We start from the raw sequence: 24,051 nt of genomic DNA on the forward strand, positions 1-24,051 counted from the left end.
GTAGCTTTGGCTAGCCTGGAACTCTCTATGTAGACCAGGCTGGCCTGGAACTCTGTTCTGCCACTGTTCTCAAGTTCTGCCATGCTTATGTCCCTGATGCTGGGATTAAAGGCATGTGCCACCCTACCCAGCCAGAAGTCTCTGCAATTATTTATTTGTTTGTTTGTAAGGTGTGCACTTTTATTAAACTGGTCTCAAGTCAGTGTACAGGCAAGCCCTGGCTGCCTCAACACCTCAACCCACTCCCACGGCGACCAAAGCCTTCATACATCAAGTTGGGTGGACAAGAAAAGGAGGACTACAGTGGCTAACCATTCAAAAATAAAAACAAAACAAAAAAAGTATTAAGGTAGAAGATTTTTAAAAAATTGCAGTACATAATTTACACAGAAGCAATGTTGTCACCTCCCCGATGTGGACTCGGGTGTGGACTTGGCCACCCTGTTAGTTTTTCGGCTGCGCTGTGTTCTTACCCTGCAAGGAAATGCCACGAAACACGACAGAATCCGCTAATAACAGTTTTATTAAAGATAAAGGGACAGAGAGTGAACAGACCTGCGGGAAACACGTGTGTGGAGAAGAAGAAGGAACCGGGAACACGGCGCCGGATTTTAAAGGTTAGGTGTGGACAGATCAGCATCACTACTACACGCAAGCGCGTAGATCACATGGCCATGTGGCGTGCCTACGTAGCCAATGGAACGTCATGGATCTTGGTCACGCGAGATGTCCTGACCGGGAAATGGCTATCTTGACCTGGAACTGGCTAGGCGGAAGTGTCCAGGTCCGCCGGGCATCCTGGTCACGCGAGATGCTCTGACCCAGAAATGGCTATCCTGACCTGGACCTGGCTATGCGGAAGTGTCCGCCAGGCATATGCGAACACGCTCGACCGTGGGGGCTTGTTGTAAACCTTTCACAACCTCCTCCAGGGAATGGGGTGGCTTTTGGGAGAGTGAGGGACTTCCTGTATATAGCCATATATCTCATGGATACTCAGAATGACTATTAAAAAAGAAAAAACAAAACAAAAACAATGTACAATCAAAGTCTTCAGCCACATCTTACAACTTTGGGGAATGCTTGCTCCAACTGACTGCTGTCGCCTTCATGGTTCCAGTTTTTAAATCCTGAGTCAAAAGCGCCAAAAAAAAAAAAAAAAAAAACCAAAACCAAAACCAAAACCTTTTAATTTTTATTTAAATTTTTTTTTCATTTTATATACCAACCCCAGTTCCTCCTCTTGTGGGGCATACATGGACGCAAAGAGGGTGCCCAGAGAAATTTAGACAAATAGAGCTTAAGCTTTAAGCTGTTTACGAACAGAGTAGATACAAAGGATGATGTGGAGTTTAGGTAGTTAGTTTAAACTGTTTATGCAGAGTAGATACAAAGGATGGCTGAGAGGAAGTTAGCTTGGGTTGTTTGTATGGAGATTAGATACAAATGGTGAGGAAGGAAGTTAGTTCAAGTTATTTAGATGATGTCAGGGCATAAACAACTTGTAAATAGCGTGACCTTTAAAATGATTGGTTGGTTCCTTCACCCCTCCTAGGGTTCTGAGGTTTTCTGGTATAAAAGAGGCTTACTGCTTATCAATAAACGAGTTCTTGCTTGACTTGATCCCCGCTGGGCTGGGTCTGATTGTCTCGGGTAAGAGGAAGGCTGGGAAACAGGCCAGCGGCAAGCACTTACCTTTCCTCGGTTCCAGGCCACCTCTTCACAGATGACCTAATGTCCTGGTGGGGCAGGTCCCCACATCCTCTCTCCCCTTCTCCCACCCCTCCTCATCTCCCACCCCCATCCACTCCTCAGAGGGGGTAAGGCCTCCCTTGGGTAGTCAACAAAGCCTGGCACACTAAGTTGAGACAGGGCCTACCCCCTCTTCCCTTAACAACAACAACAAAACCAAAAACCAAAAACAAAAAAAAAAACAAAGCCATGCCAATGTTGTCTCATTTTTTTTTCTGCGCAAGTTAGGTTTTGTCAAAGAAAGGGTGTAAAACGCAGCGCTTAGTAACAGTCCATCTAGAAGCATTTGCAGTACATTTGCAGTCCAGAGGGGCTGGACTCATAGTATTCCTACTTGCTGACCCACATCCGCTGGAAGGTGCAAAGTGAGGCCAAGATGGAGCCACTGATCCACACAGAGTACTTGCGCTCAAGAGGAGCAGTGATCTTGATCTTCACGGTGCTGGGAGCCAGAGCAGTGATCTCCTTCTACATTCGATCTGCAATGCCTGGATACATGGTGGTGCCACCAGACAGTACTGTGTTGACATAGAGGTCCTTGTGGATGTCGATGTCACACTTCATGATGGAATTGAATGTAGTTTCTTAGATGCCACAGGATTCCATACCTAGGAAGGAAGGCTGGAAAAGAGCCTCAGGGCAGCGGAACTGCTCGTTGCCAATAGTGATGCCCTGGCCATTGCAGCAGTGGCCATCTCTTGCTCGAAGTATAGGGCAGCATAGCACAGCTTCTCTTTGATGTCACGTATGATTTCCCTCTTGGCTGTGGTGGTGAAGCTGTAGGAACGCTCACTTAGGATCTTCATGAGGTAGTCTGTCAGGTCCTGGCCAGCCAGGTCCAGACGCAGGCTGGCATGAGGGAGAGCATAGCCCTGATAGATGGGCACAATGTGGGTGACCCCATCTCTGGAGTCCATCACAATGCCAGTGGTTCCAACAGAGGCATACAGGGACATCACGGCCTGAATGGTTACGTACATGGCTGGGGTGTTAAAGGTCTCAAACATGATCTGGGTCATCTTTTCACGGTTGGCCTTGGAGTTTAAGGGGGCCTTGATGAAGAGCACAGGGTGCTCCTCAGGGGCCACATGCAGCTGGTTGTAGAAGGTGTAGTGCCAGATCTTCTCCATATCGTCCCAGTTGGTGACAATGCTGTGTTCAATAGGGTACTTCAGGGTCAGAATTGCCTCTCTTGCTCTGGGTCTCATTACCCACGTAGGAGTCCTTCTGGCCCATGCTCACCATCACGCCACGGTGCCTAGGGTGGCCCAGACGGAGGGGAAGATAGCCTGGGGGAGCATCAACACCTGCGAAGCCGGTTTTGCACTGCCGGAGCTGCTGTCAACAAAGAGCACAGAGATATCGGCATCCATGGAGAACTGGTGGCGGGCGTGGAGAGGTGAAGAGCGAGCGGCGAGGGACCTGTGCTTGTGGGTGGATGCGGCCCGGACAGCCAGCCCTCTGCAATTATTTATGACACTACAGTCATCAGGGTCTCTGAAGACTGCTATTGTAATAGCTTGAATTTGAGAGGCAGGACAAATAGTTTTTGAAGATCCACATCCAGAATACAGCAAAAACTCTGTGAATTCCTCCCATGATGTAGCCCTTGACCCTATTTATACAGCAGTTTACAAAAACCGGTCAGTTTTTCGTTTGTTTTCTGAAGCAGGGTTTCACGGAGCCCAGACTGGACTCAAACACTGTGTAGCTGAAGATGACCTCATATTCCTGGTCCTCCTCCACCCCCCAAGTGCTACAATTACAGGTATATGCTATTATGCTATTCATGCTTGGTCTAAAACAAAAATTCTGATATATAACAATGGACAAGAACACACACGGGTGGTGGGGGGGTGGGTTAATCAATAAAAAAGTTGGGTGACTTAAATCAACTTACTTTGTTATTTATACTATGTTGTAGAATCTTGTTTTAAGGTATGTGACTTTTATGTTATATTTGTTTAACTATGTGAAGCTGTGTTACTGTGCCTGTCTAAAATACCTGATGGTCTAATAAGGAACTGAACAGCCAATAGCAAGGCAGGAGAAAGGATAGGCAGGGCTGGCAGGCAGAGAGAATATATAGAAGGAGAAGTCTGGAAAAAGAGGAAGAAGGAGCCAGAGAAGGAGGAGGACATCGGGGGCTAGCCACCCAGCTAGACAACAATGGAGAAATAAAGAAAGGTATACAGAAATAGAGAAAGGTAAAAGCCCAGAGGCAAAAGACAGATGGGTTAATTTAAGAAAAGCTAGCAAGAAACAAGCCAAGTTAAGGCCATGGATTTATAATTAAGAATAAGCCTCTGTGTGTGATTTATTCGAGAGCTGGGTGGTGGGCCCCCCAAAAGAACAAAAACAACCAACAACAATATTACTTCCAACTTAAGAGTGCCTTGTTATGTTTTGGATTGATTAAGAAACATGAACTTCTTGTGACTAGAGAGTTGGCTCATCAGTTAAAAGCACTGGTTGCTCTTCTGGAGGACCTGAGTTCAAGTCATAGCACCCACATGATGACTAACAACTGCTTATAACTCCAGTTCCAGGGAATTTGAAGCCCTCTTCTGGCCTCTGTGTACACCAGGCATGCATGTGGTACACAGACGTACATGCCAGCCAAAACACCCACACCCACACCCACATCCACACCTACCTCAAAAAAAAACAAAACAAAACCATGAAACCAAATATGGTGGCTCAAACTGTAGTCCTATCACTCAAGAGGCTGAGGCAAGGCTGCTGCAAGTTAAGGGCAATCTAAGCTATAGAGAGCCTGTCTACACAACAACCAAAAAATAAGATAAAATTAAATTCAACTGTGAGAAAGTTTTTCTCTATATATTAGCAGGCACATAATGTATAAAGGTAAAAGTTTCTGATTGCTAGGCTTGGTGGGCACCATCTGTAATTTTAGCACTCGGAAGGTAGATGTAGGTGTGATCACAGGAGGCTAGCCTGGACAACATCCTGAGACAGTTTTAATAAATGAACTTTGTGAAAATAACTTTGAAGAGGAAGAATGTCTACTAACACAGCCATTGTTGAACTAGCTGAACCACTGCCTGTAAGCCATTCTAATAAATCCCCTATATATAATATTAAATAAATATAAAATATTAGCATATATAATAAATAATATATTTATATTATTTTAAACATAATATAAATTGTAGTGGGTAGCTGTTCCAGCTTTGATCTTGAAACACTGCCCCTAGAGTCACAGCAGGTAACTGCCACACCTGCCTATGACCTGCCCCTGGGGCGTGGCTGAGAGGGAGCCCCTTAGCCCCTTCTGAATACCTCGTGGTCCTGGAAGCTGGATGGGACACCAAGCCAGAGTTCTCTTCTGGATGGTACCTCATCTTTCCCTGATCCTGTAACCAACCCCTATTGGATGAATGCAAGTTATCCCAGAAATAAACCTCTCTTGATTACCAGATAAATTACGTGGAATTACCTCATTAATTACAGTAATAATAAATTATATAATATAAATCTTCTTTATATATTCTATATAGAGAGTGAATATGTATTATAATATATATATTCATTCTATTAGTTATGTTCCTCTAGAGAACCTTGACTAATACATCCTTTGATGCCATCTCCAAGACCTACAACTACTTGACCCCTGACCTCTGGAAAGAGACTATTCACTAAGTCTCCTTACCAGGAATTCACTGACCATCTTGTGAAAACCCACACCAGAGACTCAATTCAGAGGTCTCAGGCTCCAGCTGTGGTTACCAAATGGGGTTTTTATACAAGAAAAATAAAGCAAATTAAATCTTGTTAAAAAAAATAGATAACTAGAAGATGCACAGGAACATAAATGAATCAAAATAAAATTCTAGAAAGAAAGCAAGTGACCAAGAAGGGAGGAGAAAGTGCCTCATCTTTCCCTAGGTATTTCCAGGAACTCAACAGACACACATACTATTACTTAGGTTTTTCCCTTGCAAATTGGCTGTTACAAGAATCCATCCAAATATGAACTATAAAGGGTAAGACAGGCATGGGGGTACACTCCTGTATTCCTAGGCAGAGGGAGGAGGATCACAAGTTTCAGTCCAGCCTAATAGTGGACTAAGCAGGCTAAGCAGGACTGCATAGCAAGGCTCAGTCTATGAAGAGTAGAGAGAATACTATTTTTATTGCTCTATAGTTTTAGGTGTTGACAATGGCATCTCTAGGGCATCCTATTCACTCTGGAAGTTGCCAGAGTCCTGGGAATACTGGCAGGTGTTAAGGGGTCAAAATTAATATCAAACACTGCCCATAGTAAGATCTCTGCTTACTATGTTTGTTAAGAAGGCAAAACAGACTATTATTAGGAATAATTTCATTGACTTTGTGTTGGGGTGGGGGGAGACAGCCATGTTTGGTACTATCCTTGGTCTCTGGGCTATCCAGGCAGTGTTAGGTTTGGGCTCCCTCTGGTGGCCTCAAGTTGGACCAGTCATTGGTTGACCACTCCCACAAGTTCTGTGTGTGCCACCATTTCCCCAACACATCTTACTTACAGGGAGGACAATTTGCAGGTCAAAGGTTTTGTAGGTGGGTTGATGGGGTTCAGAGACTGAAGTGGCAATCATGGACCCTGTATGGATCTGAACTAGGTCCTCTACATATACTTTATTGTAGAATATTATTTTAAGATGTGTTACATTTGTTTGTGCTGTGGGCATTTAATGATGCAAAGATGTATTGCATTCTTTTATGTTGCATTTGTTTAATACTGTGAAGCTGTATTACTTTGCCTGTCTAAAACACCTGATGGTCTAATAAAGAGCTGATCAGTCAATAGCAAGGCAGAAAAAAGGACAGGCGGGGCTGGCAGGCAGAGAGAATAAATAGAAGGAGAAATCTGGGAGAAAAAGAAGTGCAAGAGAACAAGGAGAGAAGGACGCTAGGGGCCAGCCACACAGCCACACAGCCAGCCAGAATAAGAGTGAAAGTAAGATATACAGAAGAAAAGGAAAAAGCCCAGAGGCAAAAGGTAGATGGGATAAATTAAAGTTAAGGAAAGCTGGCAAGAAAGAAAAAAGCTAAGGCTGGGCATGCATAAGAATAAGCCTCCATGTGTGATTTATTTGGGGGACCCATGTGTTGGGTCCCCCAAAAGAGCAAAAACAACCAACACCTTATGGTTGTATAGCTTGGTGTTCTTGTGGAACTCCCAACAGGGGAAGTGGGGGGTGTCTCTGACCGTTTTCCTTCTACCAGGTTGCCTCTTCTGGCCTTGATATGAGGGTTTGTGTCTAGTCTTATTGTAACTTGTTATGCCCTGTTTGGTTGATATCCCTGGAGCTGCTCTTTTCTGAAAGGAAACGGAGGAGCAGTGGATGGAGGGGAAATTGCAGGGTTTGGATGTAATGTAAGCGAAAAGAATGAATGAATCAATGAATGGCCAAAACAGCTACTAAGCACTCAAGAAGGCAGAGGCAGGTGAATCCCTGAGTTTGAGGTTAGCCTGGTACAAATAGTGAGTTCCAGGACAGCCAGAGCCACAGTGAGACCATGTTTTTGTTTGTTTGTCTTAGGGACAGCAAAAACATATTGCTTCTTCCTTCCCAACTTTAGATTAGCAGGAGAAAAAATTTGTGAAAGTTAATTCCTTGGTTTGGAAGAAGAAACCATTAAATTGTTCCCCACCAAGAAATAACCATTCCTTTTCTTTTTTTCTCATTTTGTGTCCTGAGAGTTTATGTGGCTTTGTGTCAGGGCACACAGGTTATCAGGCCTGTGTAAATACTGAAAGGTCAGTCAGAAATATGAGTCATAACCACTTTCAGCTAGCATCCTATTGACTACTGCGAGTCTCATTCCTTCTTTGGAAGTAGCTCAGGAAGTTTGGCAGGACTACATTTTTGTACCCTTTGTGGAGATTCCTCTTGCATTCTGAAATGCTGGTTGGTTTATCAGTCAGTTGACAGGTGTATCTAGTTTTCAATAAAATTCACTACTGCTAGAAATGCTTCTGTTGTTGCTCTGACACAGGGTCTCACTCTGCAGCTTGGGTTGGCATCCACTCCTGAGTTTTTGCCTCATCTTCCAAGTACAGAGATTACAGCAACTTCGTGCTCTGAATGTCCCTCGCATGAGAACATTATTAACTGAAACCTCCCTCCATACTGGGGATCAAACTCAGGAGTTCATACGTGCTACGTTAAGTACCAGCGAACTCCATACACCCCCGGCCCCCACACTCCTCTTGAACCACTAAACACTGTTCTGCCAACATTGCTACAATTTTGTGGGCACACTTATAATGTGATGTGAAACATTAGCAACTCGTTCAGGAAACTTCAGCTCTCTCCAAATGAATTCCCATGAGAGTTTTTCCTTCAGCCTGATTCCGATTCTCCTTTCTGCACATTTCAATCTTCAATTCTGTTCCCCTGGATCCCCATATACTCTCCTCTGAATCTCCAATACCTCCTCCATCCCTCTTGTCCACTCCTCCCCACTTCAACTCTCCAGTCACTTTAACTTTGGGCTCTGTGGCTTGCAAAGGACTTGGGCACCACTGAAACTACCTGAAGCTGTAAAGAAAAAAAAATCAGAAATAGACAACACATGCTATCCACCTGACAGTATGTGGAGACATTCTGGCAGCTGTGAGAGCTCCTTGGTCACTCCTAAGAAATTTAGTCTAGATCCTTCCTAAGACTTACCAATAGTAATCCACAGACAGGGCCCCCAAACTCCCTGTAGGGGATAATACTCATCAGAAGAGCAAAACTTTTTTTTTTTTGAAAACTGAGCAAGTAATTTTTTTTCTCACAAACGTAGGTAAAAAGCATTAGTCATATGAACTTCTGTGTGCTAGAAGCAATTTAAGATTCAGCTATTCTTTTCCTAACTACTGTGGCTTCTATTATAGCACCTAACACCTGCCTGAAAGTTTCAGAAGAAGCCTGTTAGACCTCTGCATCTACATGTGTTGTATTTTCTACCTGACTGGTAAATGAATCCTACTCAATTGTCTCAAAGCAAAACACACTATTTTCTCAGAAGTGCATGAAATAACCCAAATGCTTTCCAAGTTCACATGGCTTTGGCAATCCTCATTAAGTAAGAATACTGTTCGTTTGTTTATTCAGTCCGTGAACTAGAACACTGCAAGTTCAGCACACATGCCTTGCTAAATGGCTGCTGAGTTTGCTGCAGGGTTGTCAGCATCCAAAGGGATGCAGATCCCACAACTTCCCTTCCACCTGGGTTTACGGGTGTGAGTATAAGTTCTCTGAAGAAACAACATTAGTCCTGCAGATTATTTTGTGTGACTACAACACTAGGGCCATGGAGAGGTGTAATACTGCAGATTGAGAGCTAATATCTGAGACTACCTTCAGTTCTCCTTTATTTGTACGTGCATGTGGAAGACAGGTCAGGTCACCTCAGGTGTCTTTCCTCAGGTGTCACGAACCTTAATGAGACAGACTCTCACTGGACTGGAGTTCATCAAGTAGGTTAGGCTGCTTGGCTACCATTTTACCTTCCCGGTGCTGGGAGTGCACCACCACTCCCAGCTTTCTAAAAGGGGTATTAGGGATCAAATTTGGGTTGTCACATTTGCAAGGCAAGCACTTTACTGAGCCATCTCCCCAGCCCTTTAGGTTCTTTAAATAGCCATTTACTACCAACCTCCACATCTGACTAAAAGCCTGGTGACTGCTAAGCAGAACTCTGGAATGTGCAATTAAGCATAGCGACCTCTCATTTCCACCAACCCTGAAGTTTAGAATGCTGTGGCATCTGGAACCTATTAAAGAGAGGTCCCTGCTCAGTTGCAGTCCACCTACTAGATGCCCCCCACCAGGACTCAGTAAGCGGATTGATTTCTAACATTCCTTTTGTTCAGTGACTACAAAAGGGCAAACAACCTCTTCCACAGTGGAAGAAGTTCCTGGGAATAACGAATTCATATCCCTTGGCCATGGTCATTTATATGCTGCTCAGAATAAACTATTTTCTTACCCCTATAAAGAATAGTTATATATTGCTACCTCTAGATGTTTACGATTTAAACTATACATTCAACCTAAAACCAAATGTACAATGTAGAAGTTCAGTATCTATTTCTTTAGTACTCAAACAAAATCTATTTTGTACTACTAAAGGCACTACTAAAGGTGTTAATGAACAAAAAAGACATTATAGAAAATGGAAAAATGAAAAAAGTCCTCTTATCAGTAATTATTTTAAATGTAAAAGAATTAAACACTTTAATTTGGAAAGGGAGAGACTGGGGAACTGGATTTAAAAATATAATCTAACTATAGACTGTCCACAGACACAAACATCATGAAAAGAAAGGGTAGGTGCACAGACAACATATAAACTGTAAATCGATGAGCGCTAAGGTATCTCTACTAATTTCAGATAAAACAGGTGAGTGAAAACTCTACACATTACATGACATAAGGAACAACGTTATAAGGTGAGGGGTCAATCCATCAAAAGGATGGAATAATTACAAACATAGACACCTATCCCAAAATACGCAAAGCAAGAATTGGTAGAAATGAAAGGAGAAATGGTATGCAACTGCAGCTGAAGATTTCCAAAGACTCCAATGTCTTATAGATAGAAGACGAAGAGGGAAACAGTGAATGGAAATGATTCAAACCTATCTGCCTTCCCAGACATAACATAGAATACTCACTCCACTCAAAACAGCACAGACGCTCTCCTCAAGTCTCCACAGAACATTCTCTAGGCTAGATCATTTGTTAGGCCACACGAGTTTCACGTTTACAAAGAATGTAATGAAACACAGTACTTCTGTCACAAGGTGAAATTAGAAATCAAGGTGAGCAGGAGGGCTCAGAAGATGAATGGTTGCCTCCAAGACTGACAACCTGAAATGGATCCTCAGGATCCACTTGGTGGAGAAAACTGACTCCTTCAAGTTGTCTTCTGACCTCCACACATGGGCCATCGCACATACATGCCCACACATATACACATAACATCAAAAATAAATTAATAAAAATGTAATCTAAGGTGCTACCCATGCCTTCAATCCCAGCAACTGGGAGGCAGAGGCAGGCAGATCTCTGTGAGGTTTTGAGGCCAGCCTGGAAAACATAATGAGTTCCAGGTCAACTAAGGCTACACAGAGACACTTTCACAAAAAAAATGTAATTAAAGAATTTGAAATTAAATTTTAAAGAGTATGAATTAAAAATTTAAACTGCATTTGACAATAGGTGTCACTCATAAATTTAATTAAATAAATTTCCTTAAATATGAAAAAAAAAAGAATTTGAAATTAGAAGTCAGCTAACAGGAAAACTAGAAAATTCACACTATATGGAAATTGAACAACATATTTTTTTTCCAAAAACCAATGAGCTAATCTAAAAATTATTTTAAAACAAAAACAAACACAGCAAACTGATGGGATGCAGCAAAAAAGTATTGAGAGACATTTATTAACTGTAAATGCCTGTACTACATAGGATTTCAAATCAACAAGGTAGTTTTATATAAGAACCAAAACAATGGGGGTGAGGTAGAGAGATGATTCCGTCAGTAAATTGCTTACTGTCCAAGCGTGAGGACCTGAGTTTGAATTCCCTGAACTCATGTAAAAAGCTAGACATGGCCGAGAATGCACATAGTTTCAGTGCTGGACAGGCATAGCCAGAAGCTCTGAAGCCTGCCGGCCAGCCAGTGTTGCTGAATTGGTGAGCTCCGGGTGCACTGAAAGCCTGTCTGAGAAACTAAGAGCAATAGAGAAAGATATCCAACACTAACTGCTGTTCTCCACTTATATACACACACACTTCTGCTGCTGGCACACACAAGAACACATACATGACACACACAAAAACAGAAGGAAAATAATTAAACTCAAAGACAAAGATATAAGAGAGGTAATATATGAAAAATGAATACAATAGAAAATGCGAAGGCTCTAGCCACCAATGCGGGCAAACTGAGTGTGAGTCCCAGAATCCACATGGTGGAGAACTAACATCCACAAGTTGTCCTCTGATCTCCACATACAATGTTGTACGCACATACACAATGTGCATACACACACACACACACACACACACACACACACACACACACACACACAATGAAAAAATAAAATAGTGTTAAAAGCTTTTTTTTTTTCAAGACAGCATTTTAATAGAAACGTATCATCAAGCAGCTGAAGCAAAACCACAAGTGACTCATTTATGTAACCTCACCACTCAGGAGAGAGATGGAGGCTGGACTGCCTCAAGTTTGAGGTTAGTCTGGGCTACAGAGTTCCAGGCTAGCTCTGTGAAACTATAATAACAAAGAAGCAATGCCCCCAATAGAAAAGAAAAAGAGAAATCCAATCAATAACCAAAAGCCTTCACCAAAAGAAAGGTCCAGAATCATACTGCTTGTCAATATAAAAATTCTATTAATATTTAAAGGAGGATATTAGTATTTAACGGCCAACTCTTCTCTATGTCTTCCAAATATTAGAAGAATAAACAGTAGCTCCTATTATGAAGCCAGTACTACCTGGTATCAAAGATCCAGTAAGCATACTACGGGCTGCTGAGATGGCTCAGCAGACAAAGGTACAAAACTGGTGGAGGTCAACCCCTGGGACCCACATATTGGAAGAAAGGGGACTCCTGCAAGTTGTCATCTAAGGTCCATATAAGCATCTTGGCACGTACATAACCCCCACCAAATATCATAAAATACTTTTAGAAAGAATACCACAGACGAGTATTTCTTATGAACACTTATGCAAAAATTCTCAACACTATAGGCAAATCCACATCAAAAAAGATGGTGTTTTGCACATATGAAAAGGAATTCAATGTAGTACACATTAACACAATGAAAGAAAATACCACAATTATCTCAACTAGTACAGAAAGCTAGCTGATAAAGTTCCACATGGTTTAATGATTAAAAATCAAACTCCAGGGGTTGGAGAAATGGCTTGGTGGTTAAAAGCACTGGCTGCTCTTGCAGAGGACCTTGGGTTCAATTCCCAGAACCCACATGGCGGCTCACAATTGTCTATAACTCCAGTTCCAGGAGATCCATGTCCTCCTCTAACCTCTGCAGGTAACATGAATGTACATGTGGCACATGTACACATGCCAGCAAACACTCATACATATAAATATGAATAAATTATTTATAAAAACAAAACTCCAAAAACTAGGACTGAAAAGAAACTTCCTATTCTCATAATGGGTATTTATGAAGTTCCTACAAAGCTACTGACTTGACACGACTCTATTCAAAGTTGTATTAGAAGCTCCAGTTACACACTAGGCTTACATACCAGGCAAGAGGAAGAAAGCACCCAAACTAGAAAGAAACTCTTTGTAGATGGTTAAGATGCTATAAATAAAAACCACCAAAATATATTAGCACCAACAAGTCAATGAAAAAATGGAAGATACAAAACTATTATATAAAATATCAGTTATAGATGGTTACATAGACTGGCAATGCATGTGTAAGTTCAGAAAATAATCTCATTCATAAGAGCATTAGAGTAAAATATTTGGGTATGTTTAGGGAGTAACATAAAACTTTACATGGGGAAGTACAAATCTAACTGAAATTTTAAAGACCTAAATATACATCTTATAGTCATTAGGAGACTTAAAAATACTAAGATGGCAATACTCTTCAAAGACATTCCTAGCAAAACCTCCAAAAGCCTTTCTACAGAAATAGAAACATTCCTGCTAAAGTTCACATAGAATTGCAAGTGACCCAAGTAGATAAAATCATCTCGCAAAGGAAGAGCAAAGATGGAACTCACACCTCCTGACTCAGTCTATTACAGAGCTACAGTAATCAAAATAGTGTAGTACTAGCATAATGACTCAACACATAGACTCTGACGAGTGTAGTGGTGCACACCTTTAATCCCAGTACTTGAGAGGTAGAGGCAGGCCAGACAGGGTTACATAGTAAGACTCAAAAAACCTAAACAAACAAAAGCCAAGCCAACCAAACCAAACCAAAACCTGAACACTAAAAAGAAAAAAAAATAAACCTGGTGGTGATGGCACACTCCTTTAATCCCAGAACTCAGGAAATAGAGGCAGGCAGATCTCTAAGTTCAAGGCTAGCCTGGCCTATAGAGCAAGTTCCAGGACAGCCAGGGACACACAGAGAAACTCTGTTTCAAAACAAAACAAAATCCTGAATGAACAAGAATCTGCCAATCATTTCTTCAATATACCAAAAGCAACAAAAGAAAAAAAAAGTTAAAGTAGTAGAGTAATAAATTTAACTTCACTAAAATTAAATACTCTTGGACTGGTGAGACAGCTCAGCAGGTTAAAGGCACTTGGCAAGCCTGACAACTTGAGTTCAACCCCTGGTATCTACAAGGTAGAAGGAAAGAACAAACTCTTTTTTGTTGTTGTTGCTTTGGAGACAATTTCACTATGTAGTCCTGGCTGTCCTAGAACTTGCTCTGTAGACCAGGCTGTTCTCAAATTCAGAGATCCACCTTCCTCTGCCTCGCAAGTGCTGGGATTAAAGGTGTGCAGGTATGCACCACCACCATCTGGCGAGAATGAGCTCTTACAAGTGTCCTCTGACTTCCATATGTGCCATGGCACAATGTGCGTGCACACATGAGCACACACAAATGTAATAAAAATTAAATACTTTGTGCAAAGGATAGAGAAGACAACTTTTAACTGGATAAAATATTAGCAAACTATTCTATTTGATAAGAATCTAGTATCTGAATATATGAACAAGTCTTATAATTTAGTCACAAAAGAGACACCCTATTTGAAAATGGCCAGTGTGGAGACATTTAAGAGAAAAGCTACAAATGGCAAATAGATGATATGTCAAATTTTTAGTTATTAAATAAAATTCTCAAATGTCATGAACCCACTTCACATCATCTAGGATGGCCATAAGAAGACAACAGAAAACACCATATATTGATGAGGCTGCAGAGAAATTGGAACTCAGATGCTACTAGCAGCAGTGTAGTTTGAAGATTTCTTAAGTTCAGAACAGAATCACCATATATCTCAGCAGTTTCATTCTGTGTATATTCTCAAAAGATTGTGAAATAAGAAATTAAACAAGTGTGTATACAATCCCTAAAAAGTAGAAACAACCCAGATGCTTAACAACTACTTTCAATAAAGAGTATAGTATATAACATATATGTATATGTAGATACATATATATGTAATTCAGTTATAAAACGGGAATGAATGCTTGACATGAATGAACCTTGAAAAACATGCTAAATGAAAGAAATCCAACATAAGTCACAGTTCCAGTGATGTAAGATATCTAAAGGAGGCAAATCCAGATGAAGAGGGCTTAGTGGTTTCTGGGGGCTGGGTAGAGGAGAAATGGAAAATAATTGCTCAATAACGGGTGCTGAGCTTCCTTCTGAGGTGATGAAAATGTTCCGAAACTGCAGGGTGATGATAACTGCACAACACTGAACACACTAAATGTCTCAACTGGATATTTTAAAATGGTTAGCATGGTAAATTTTATGTTTATTTTACAATAGAAAATTAAAAACAAAGTTGAGAGATGTTATTATAGGAATTAGAGGGTGAAAAGATGGTTTTACAGCTTGCAAAACTATTAAGTTCTAATGTGTCTAATAGTATACATTCTTATATTCTATAGCGAGTAAAAAAGTTTTATAAAATAACTTTACTGTGCTAGACATTATTTCTAAATTTTAACTATAAGTGGATAATTTGTCCACTCAAAAGGAAATATATACTTTATTCTAATAGCGGGAAGAAAAAAAATAATTGAACAAAGTATATGATTTGAACCAGATAATTCCAATGTAAAACGAGGGTTGAGTTTGTTTTTTCCATTTTTCAGACAACTTTTACTATGCAGCCCTAGCTGGCTGACAAAGAGATCAACCTGCCTCTGCCTTCCAAGTGCTGGGATTAGTGGTGTGAGCCACCTACACTTGACCTAAAGCAAGTTTTTTTTGTAGGCAACTGGCAAAAATTCTTTAGTGAAGCTTTAGGAAAGGACATTTTATAAAGTGTAATTACACAAAGTCCCATTACCCTTGGGTCCTTCTTCTTAAACTGGTTTGGCAATTTTATGTGAATGAGAGAATGAAATATGCAACATTTTTGCCATGTGCAACATTAAACAGTGTGGTCATTGAAACAGACAAAAAGCATACAAATAATGATGTGTGGAACAAGACAGGGTAGCTATAATTCCAGCACTTAGAGCCCAAGGCAGGAAGATCACAAATTCAAGGCCAGTCTAGGAAACACAGCAAGACTCTTGTCTCAAAAAAAAAAAAAACAAAAAACACATCGAGTAACATCTGTGTTGGTATGCTGTCCAGAACAGAAACGATTAACAGAATATCAGGCACTCTAACAAAATAAGCACCATCTCTTCTTCCACCTTCAACCTAAACTACTTCTATGTTGACATTATGAAACTGCTGACTTTGAAAGTTTGACCGAAAAAATGTTTATACTTGAGCTTGACTTTTCTAAAGTGGCAATAATTGTCTACTTTGAGAATGCCGGGAATTTTACTATCTTTTTACTATAGCCTCCTCCACAGATTCTCAAAACTACCAACAAAATAACAAAGAGAATGTATAAAAATAATCGAATGTGAACTGTCAAATGTGAATTAAGGAAGTCATCAGGAAGATTTTGTTTTCCAGCTTTATGATTTTCTCACAATATTTGGAGTTTAAAGATCTTCCCCAAGAAACCTTTTTAAAATAAAAGTTTTATTGGAGAAAAATAGAACCACCACATACACAGGGGAATAAAAGCACAAAAATTCAACTGATACAGAACAACTGAAACTCACAATTATGCAATGTAGTTTGCCATTACTTTTCAGTTTCTTAACCAGCTTCCCTTAATAGTCTGGCTAGTTTTTCAGCTGAAACAGCATCAAATTTTCAAAGAATTAAGAACCCCAGAAAAGGGACCCAACTCTCAAGATAAAGAATGTGGTATCAAGAGCCTCCTAGTAGGAACAACTCTACCTAAATACTCCTTAGAGTAACTAGTGAGTGGTGTAATAGTCTCCATATCCCAGAGACCAACAAGGATTAATCAGAACACTGATGTTGATGGTCTAGTAAACGTAACAGCCACATTTCCTTGTCAGAAGAGCTCCTGTAAGGAAATTAGAGAGGAGCTGGACAAAAATATACGAAATAGCTGCTCGAAAAGAATTGGGAAGCTAATTCTAAATATTAATATATAGTCAAACAGTGTGCAAGTTGATGCATTAGAGAAATGGGCAACTTAAAAAAATACAGAGAGCTGGCCACAGGTCTTTGAGAATTCAAGAGAACCATCAATAGTAGACATAGAGCCCCAAATCTCCTAAGCTGAAGGTTCAGGTCTAAGCAGTGCCCCTAACTGGCTCCAGAAAGACAAGGAAATATGCTGCTGGATAAAGCACTGAAGAAGTTCTAATTCAAAAGCAAACACTAAAACTGTCTGCTCTCCCATAATCAATTCCTTTCATAGAAAAAAGAAACCAGGAAGCAAAGCAAAACCTCTGGTGATGAAGAGATGTCTTTTACTCACATTTTGAATTTGAAGAACAATACTTTTGTTATTCTGTGTGTGTGTGAACAATTTGGGGACATTTCCCTGAAAAGCAGGTGTCCAGTGGCTATGAGAACTCTTAAATTCAAGCAATTTAAAAAAAAGAATACAGAACTTGACATTTTCAAATAAGGAGTGTGTAAGTGAGATAAGGAAGAACCATATGTAGAGTTTCTCCAAGTCAGGAGGTGGATGAAAGTAAAAGCTTTGTTTACCAACAAAGAGAAGAGATGCTTCCAAAATAAAAAATAAAAAAACCACTTCAGTAGAAAACACTGGAATGCAAATCCTAGGAAGCCTCTAACAGTTGACAATTGGCCCAAGTTAAAGACAAAACGATGCAAACAACATTTAAAGACTGAAGTATGATGAAATGTAGCTGGTGATTTTTGCTCCTGAAATTTATAAAACAGGTTGATTTTGGTCTCCTGTGATTTTCATACTGTATTCATTTTTAATAAAAAGAACTGGATTTCCCCCTCTTACTATGTTCTTCTAGTATGAGATGATCAGCAATTTTTCTATTTTATCTATTTTAATAAGTACCTGTTAATCAGCACAGTAAATTTGGGGCAAAGTCTTATGTACACATCCCATACTCATAAATGGAAAACTTTAGGATGTGAATATATAAGGTATTATGGAAGTTGTCACCCTACTTGAAAAACTTGTTTCCAAATAAGGTTTCTTAACCAATCCCTTCAGTGTAACAGAATGCCAACAGCAATAACAACCTATTTTTCTTTTCAAGGGAAACCATAAAATGGGTGAACAACCAAGTCCAGGGTGGTTTTTCTATATGATAAATACATCCAGAACTCTGTACAGTAAATAAAGTTTGCATGCAGTTTAAGTATCTTTAAGTGACTTTTAAGCAAATAAACCTTTTGCTTCATTGGTGATGTATAAGAATCCCCCTCCCCTCTTTAATGGCCACAGGGGTCTCTTCCCCAGTTCCAAAAGGAATCATGAAGACCGAGTACTTTCTTAAAGAGTTTTCTGCATATCATACTAAATAACATGCAAAGAGTTCAACAACATTCTTCTTAAAGGTTAAGTATTACTCTTTAAAATGGGCATGTTAACCACTGAGAAAAGTCCACGCAACTATTTCCATTACACTGCTTCATTTGGTCATTGGAAGTATAAAAGAAGTCAAATAATATGAGATTCAACAAGTTAGTTTATCCATTGGCTACATCATATGACAACAAATGTTCCAAGGCCAACATTCTATGCAATATAGTTGTACTGATTTGGGTTTTCTTTATCTCTTTCCATGTAGTCCCGGTCAATTAGGGATTCTATTCTCTTCTTTAGATCTGCAGGCTGTAAAAGAAAACATATTTTCAATGCAAAGCTCATAATCATCAACACAAGCCCATCTACCAACAACTCATCAAAAAAGAGAAGAAAAGGCCCTAGGAGTCAGGCAGATCTCTGTGAGTTTGAGGCCAGCCTGGTCTATACATAGCAAGTTTCAGGACAGTCAGAGCTACACAGTGAAACACTGTGTTCAAAAAAAAAAAAAAGAGGGGGGAGCGTGAACAAAAGCAGGTGTGGTGGCACCTGACTACTACCCTAGTTCAGGAGGATGAGGTAGGAGGACCACAAGTTTGAGGGTAGCTTGGACCTTGTCAGCCAGATCCTGTCTTGATCCCCCATCAAGATGTTTGTTTACACACTACATATATATTATACTACCATACTCCTATCATATCATTATATAACATTTCCTACTAATTTATTTTTACTACATTTTTTCAGATTTATTTTTTATGTATATGGGTGTTTGGCTTTCATGTTTGTCTGTGTACCACATGTTAACAGTATCCATGGAAGCCAGAAGAGGGTGTCAGATCCCCTGGAACTGGAGTTAAAGATGCATTAGCCATCACGGATACTAGGAATCAAACCCAGGTCCTCTATAAGTGAAGTCACTTCTCCTCTCCTTCCCTTCCTCCCTTCCTCTCTCCCTCCCTCCCTTCCTTCCTTTTGGTTTTTGAGACTGGGTTTCTCTAGCACCCACATCAGGTGGTTTGCAACTGCCCGTAACTCAAGCTCCATGTGGAGCTGACACATCTGTACACAAGTAAACACCCACATAGAGATACATAATTAAAAATAAAATCTTTTAAAACATTATAGCCTTGCATGGATAATTAATTATATTTATCTCTTGAATGATAAAAAAGCTACTATATTGTGTATATGGCCCATAAAAGTAATAAAAGCATTCTTTGGTATGAACAGGTAACTGGTTCTAGAACCCTGACATACCAAAATCTGCCAATGTTCATTATTTGCATATAAATTCCTGCTATCTTCTAGTACAGTTTAAAATGATCTTGGCCAGGTATATTGATACATGCTTACAATCCCAGCAATGGAGAATTTGAGGTAAGAGGATGACTTTTGAGGCCAGCCTGAGCTACACAGTCAGACCCTGATATAAAAAAATCAAATATTTCCACATCACTTACAATACTCAAAATTCTTACGCTGTTATTCATAGTTCAAATACAAACAAAACCAAAAGCCAAACAAATGAATTAGCTGGTTTTGTTTGTTTGTTGAGACAGGGTCTCTCTTTGTAGTCCTTGGTGTCCTAGAACTTACTATATAGACCAGGCTGGCCTCGAACTCAAGAGATCCGCCTGCCTTTGCCTCCCCAGTGCCAGGATTAAAGGCATTCACCACTACACCCAGCCAGGTAATGCATTTTTTGTTTGTTTGGTTTGGTTTTGGTTTGTCAAGACAGGGTTTCTCTGTATAACAGCCCTGGCTGTCCTGGAACCAGCTGGCCTCGAACTCACAGAGATCGACCTGCTTCTGCCTCCCAAGGGCTGGGATTAAGGGCATGCCTCACCACTGCCTGGCCTAGCTAATGCATTCTCAAAGGATGTTTTCAACCTTTGGTTTGTTGAAGTCACAGATATGGATTCGATGGCTATGAAGGGCTGATTTCAAAGTCAGCCTTGGAACACAGTAAGACTCTAACGCAAAAACAAAAGATAAAACAAAGAAGAAAAATAGGGAAGTAAAATTCCATTTAATAACTCCAAGGTTTAAATAACAAATGGCTTTGGCTTAGTAATGATCAAAGTATAGTGAGTGATCTCCTCCATTCTAGCATTAGTAAGCACTCTTGCTGGAGGTGAAATGATTAGTTAAGCATGTGTGCAAGTGTGGTAATGAGGAGGCAGTTTGAGGTTTGAAGAAGCAACCTACCTTATTAAAAGTAATAGCTACTACATACTTACATACCAAACTTATTACTAAGTGTTTTATACTTCCCATCTCATTTAAGCCTCAAAAAAATAGTACGAGCTAAGTATGATTATCAATTCCAAACAAGCTCAGCAAGATTAAATGACTTATTAAAGTCCAAAGCTGCTAGGAATCCTAACAGCCGGAGTCTATGCAACCTCTACCAAATGTTTCTGATTACAAAAGTTTAGAAATCATGTTAAAATTTGGAAAATAGTCCAGTACACTACCTTCTTGTCTAAACACTTTTATTACTGGACATTTGTATTGGAATAAGCCAATGTATTTACCAAGTTCAGTTTACTAGAACATATTAAGACATTTTCAAAAGACACTAAAAGTCCTTTAGCACTAAGATCCACCCAGCAGCCTCTGTAACAGATCTGAGAAGACATTTCTATAATGTAACTAAACAAGATATAAGTCAATTTAATAACCAAATATGTCAATTGTCAAGGTATCTACAGAAAAGTAAGACTCAAAAGATAGAGTGAATTCAAAAATTTCAAAGCCATATTTACTCAGTAAACTTTCAAGTACAGGGAGGAGCTTTTGTAAATTGTTTCCCCAATTTATCACAGTTGTATACATATACCAACAATATTCTTTTGTGAATCACATGCATGACTATAGGAAATAAATCTTGTTGTTCCAAATGGCTTTATACCTTTAATCTATATTTGCAAGATTAGTGTCTAAAATCTAATGTATTCTCTTTCATTTATAACAAGTCCCAGTATGGAGACACAGAAACACCTACTTTTACTGGAAATTTTAGCTGATTGTAGACCTCTGAAACAAGAAGATTGTGGCTAAGTGTTTTTCTCATCTTCATAATTCGGACAATCGCAGCATCAATTTGGTATTGTCTATCTTGAAATACTCTTTCTGTAGTGCTTGCTTGTTCTTCAACCTAAAAAAAAGTTTTCAAACCAAGTCAATTACTAAGACAAACTGTACATTATGGACATAACAGTGTTACTGTTCTAAAGGCACTGACTCATCTAAATGGGACCTTATAAATACAGACACAAGAAGAAGAAACTTGACAAATATAGCTCCTTTCTATTCTAATCATACTGCCCTGTACCAATAAAGCAATGCCTATAGAGGTTGACAGAAAAATACCACCTTTGAGGACACAGGAGATAGACTCAGTTGGTCAAGTGTCTGCCCTGCAAGTATGAGGACCTGGTTTTTTAATTTAATTTTCATGAACTCATGTAAAAACAGATAAACAGATTCCAGAAACTCAAAACCTAGCCGGCCAAGCCTAATTAGTGAGTTCCAGGCAAGTATGAGACCACGGCAAGAAACAAGTTGGATAGCTCCAAAGGAATGACACTCGAGATTGTCCTCTGGCCTTCCCTAAAATTTAAAACGTTCACACTCATTGATCCAAATTTACTTCCAGGAACTCATCTTAAGGAAAAGATTAGAGATTATGATTTAGGTACAGATTTTTTTAAATGGCCACATACAAGAATATTATGTAGCTATTTAGCACTGTGTTGATTTTTAAAATATGTGTGGGGGTATGTACATTAAGTGAGTGTGGATGTAAGAGGACAACCTTGGGCATCAGGTGCCTTTCACAAACAAATCAAAACACAACCAAACAACTTTAAATCATCTCTAGACTGACTATAATAAATAATACATCACAAATAGTTTATAGTTTTTTTTCAAGACAGGGTTTCTCTATGTATCTTTGGTGCCTGTCCTGGAACTTGCTTTATAGACCAGGCTGGCCTTGAACTCACAGAGATCCTCCTGGCTCTGCCTCCCGAGTGCTGCGATTAAAGGCGTGTGCCACAACTACCCAGCTACAATTTTTTAATCTGTAAATTTCTACTATAAACACACATAAACCTAATACAGTAGGACAAGAGAGCAAAAGGTTTACCGTTTCTTTCATTTGGATTTGATTGATCTTTATCCTGAATAGTTTGTGTTTGAAGTCGTCATTACAAATGAATTTGTCACCATCTTCGATATCTTTGCCCTTTGGATTTTTAGCCAGAACTCTAGCTTTGCCACAGGCTAGTGACTGCAGTGTCCTCCTTAATTCTCCATCCTCTGAAGAAGTAATGGTTAGTCATTTGTTAGTAGCATGCAGAACACTACATTCAACATCAATTTGATTTCTACACATTCTCTATTAAACTGTGTCTTTTTTCCCAAGGTCATCAGCACCTGCTTTTGGTGCTATCCAATAACAGTTTTTTTTTCTTCTAGTTGTCTTCTAAAAGCATTGTCACCCCATGCAGACAACTACTAAAACTTCTGATGCAACATTTCACTTCTCTCAAGTCAATCACTAAAAGGACACTCCACATTGTAGATGGAAGTTTCTGTCCCACCCGGTCCTGCAGCTGTTCAGTCTCAAATAAACACACAAAGGCTTATACTAATTATAAACCATTTGGACTATTGCTCAGGCTTATAACTAACTAGCTCTTATGCTTGAAATTAACCCATAATTCTTGCCTATGTTTAGATATGTGGTTTGGTATCTTTTCTCAGTTCAGCATTCTTATCTTACTTCCTCTGCATCTGGCTGGAGACCCCGTCTCTCCTTTCCTCTTCCCAGCCTTCTCCTAGTCTGGTCACCCCACTTACACCTCCTGCCTGGCTACTGGCCAATCATCATTTTTATTAAACCAGTAGGAGTGACAAATCTTTACAGCATACAAGAGCATTATCCCACACCACCACTTGGCTGTTTTATTATCATTCCAGTATGTTTTATTCTCCATTAACCCTCTGCTTCATTGCTAATGATGATAATACTACTAACCTAATCCAATGAAAACCCTAGAATTATCTTTTAAGTTTTCCTTCTCTTTCATTCCACTATGGCTGTAGTCATTCCATTGCTGTTGGAATCATTTTACCAGAAGCCCATTCGGACTTTATGTCAGAATTATCTCTATAGTTTCTAGACTAGAATGTTTTGCTGTTCCAGGTGGCTGGCCCTATCAATGCCAGGTAAGTTGTTCAAATAGGTTATTTCCTTTAAGTCATATGTTTTGAGTCACTATAGCAGAGGCTTCAGCTGTATTCATCAGTCTATCTATATATCTTACCTATTGGATTTTATAGCTTACCATTCTAAGCTACAAACTTTTCATGCTTCCTACCCACACCACCCAAGCCTTTCTCACACCATTTCCTTTATTTCATATGCCTTCTCTCCAACCAAAATTTGAAGGCCCAACTCAAGTCCCACTCCTTCCACAATGATCTCTTGCTTAACATACTTCTTGTTAGAACTATATACTGGTACTTACTGGTTTTGAAATTGCTAAGAATACAGAGGAAGGGGCTGGAGAGACATCTCACCATTGAAGAGTACTTTCTGGTCTTTCAGAGGACCAGATAGATACCAGTTTCCAGCACCTACATGGTGATACACAACTCAAGTTCCAGGGGA

The 24,051-nt window shown here is 39.8% G+C and overlaps 1 protein-coding gene and 1 pseudogene across 1 annotated transcript in view; both read right to left on the reverse strand.

The window, feature by feature from the left end:
• Positions 1-2,028: 2,028 nt before the first annotated feature.
• On the reverse strand, positions 2,029-3,125 carry LOC131898997 (actin, cytoplasmic 1-like; annotated as a pseudogene).
• A 15,330-nt stretch (positions 3,126-18,455) lies between these two features.
• Positions 18,456-24,051, reverse strand: part of Cul4b (cullin 4B) — a 40,971-nt gene continuing 35,375 nt past the window's right edge. Inside the window, exons 20-22 of the mRNA XM_059250277.1 lie at positions 22,522-22,694; positions 21,376-21,528; positions 18,456-18,674 (exon numbers count right to left, since the gene is read on the reverse strand). Of these exons, the coding sequence (XP_059106260.1) occupies positions 18,579-18,674; positions 21,376-21,528; positions 22,522-22,694 (422 nt within the window). The 3' untranslated portion in view covers positions 18,456-18,578. The remainder of the gene's footprint in view (positions 18,675-21,375; positions 21,529-22,521; positions 22,695-24,051) is intronic.

This window comes from Peromyscus eremicus, chromosome X (assembly GCF_949786415.1).
Source record: "Peromyscus eremicus chromosome X, PerEre_H2_v1, whole genome shotgun sequence".
In the NCBI taxonomy this organism is placed as follows: Eukaryota; Metazoa; Chordata; class Mammalia; order Rodentia; family Cricetidae; genus Peromyscus; species Peromyscus eremicus.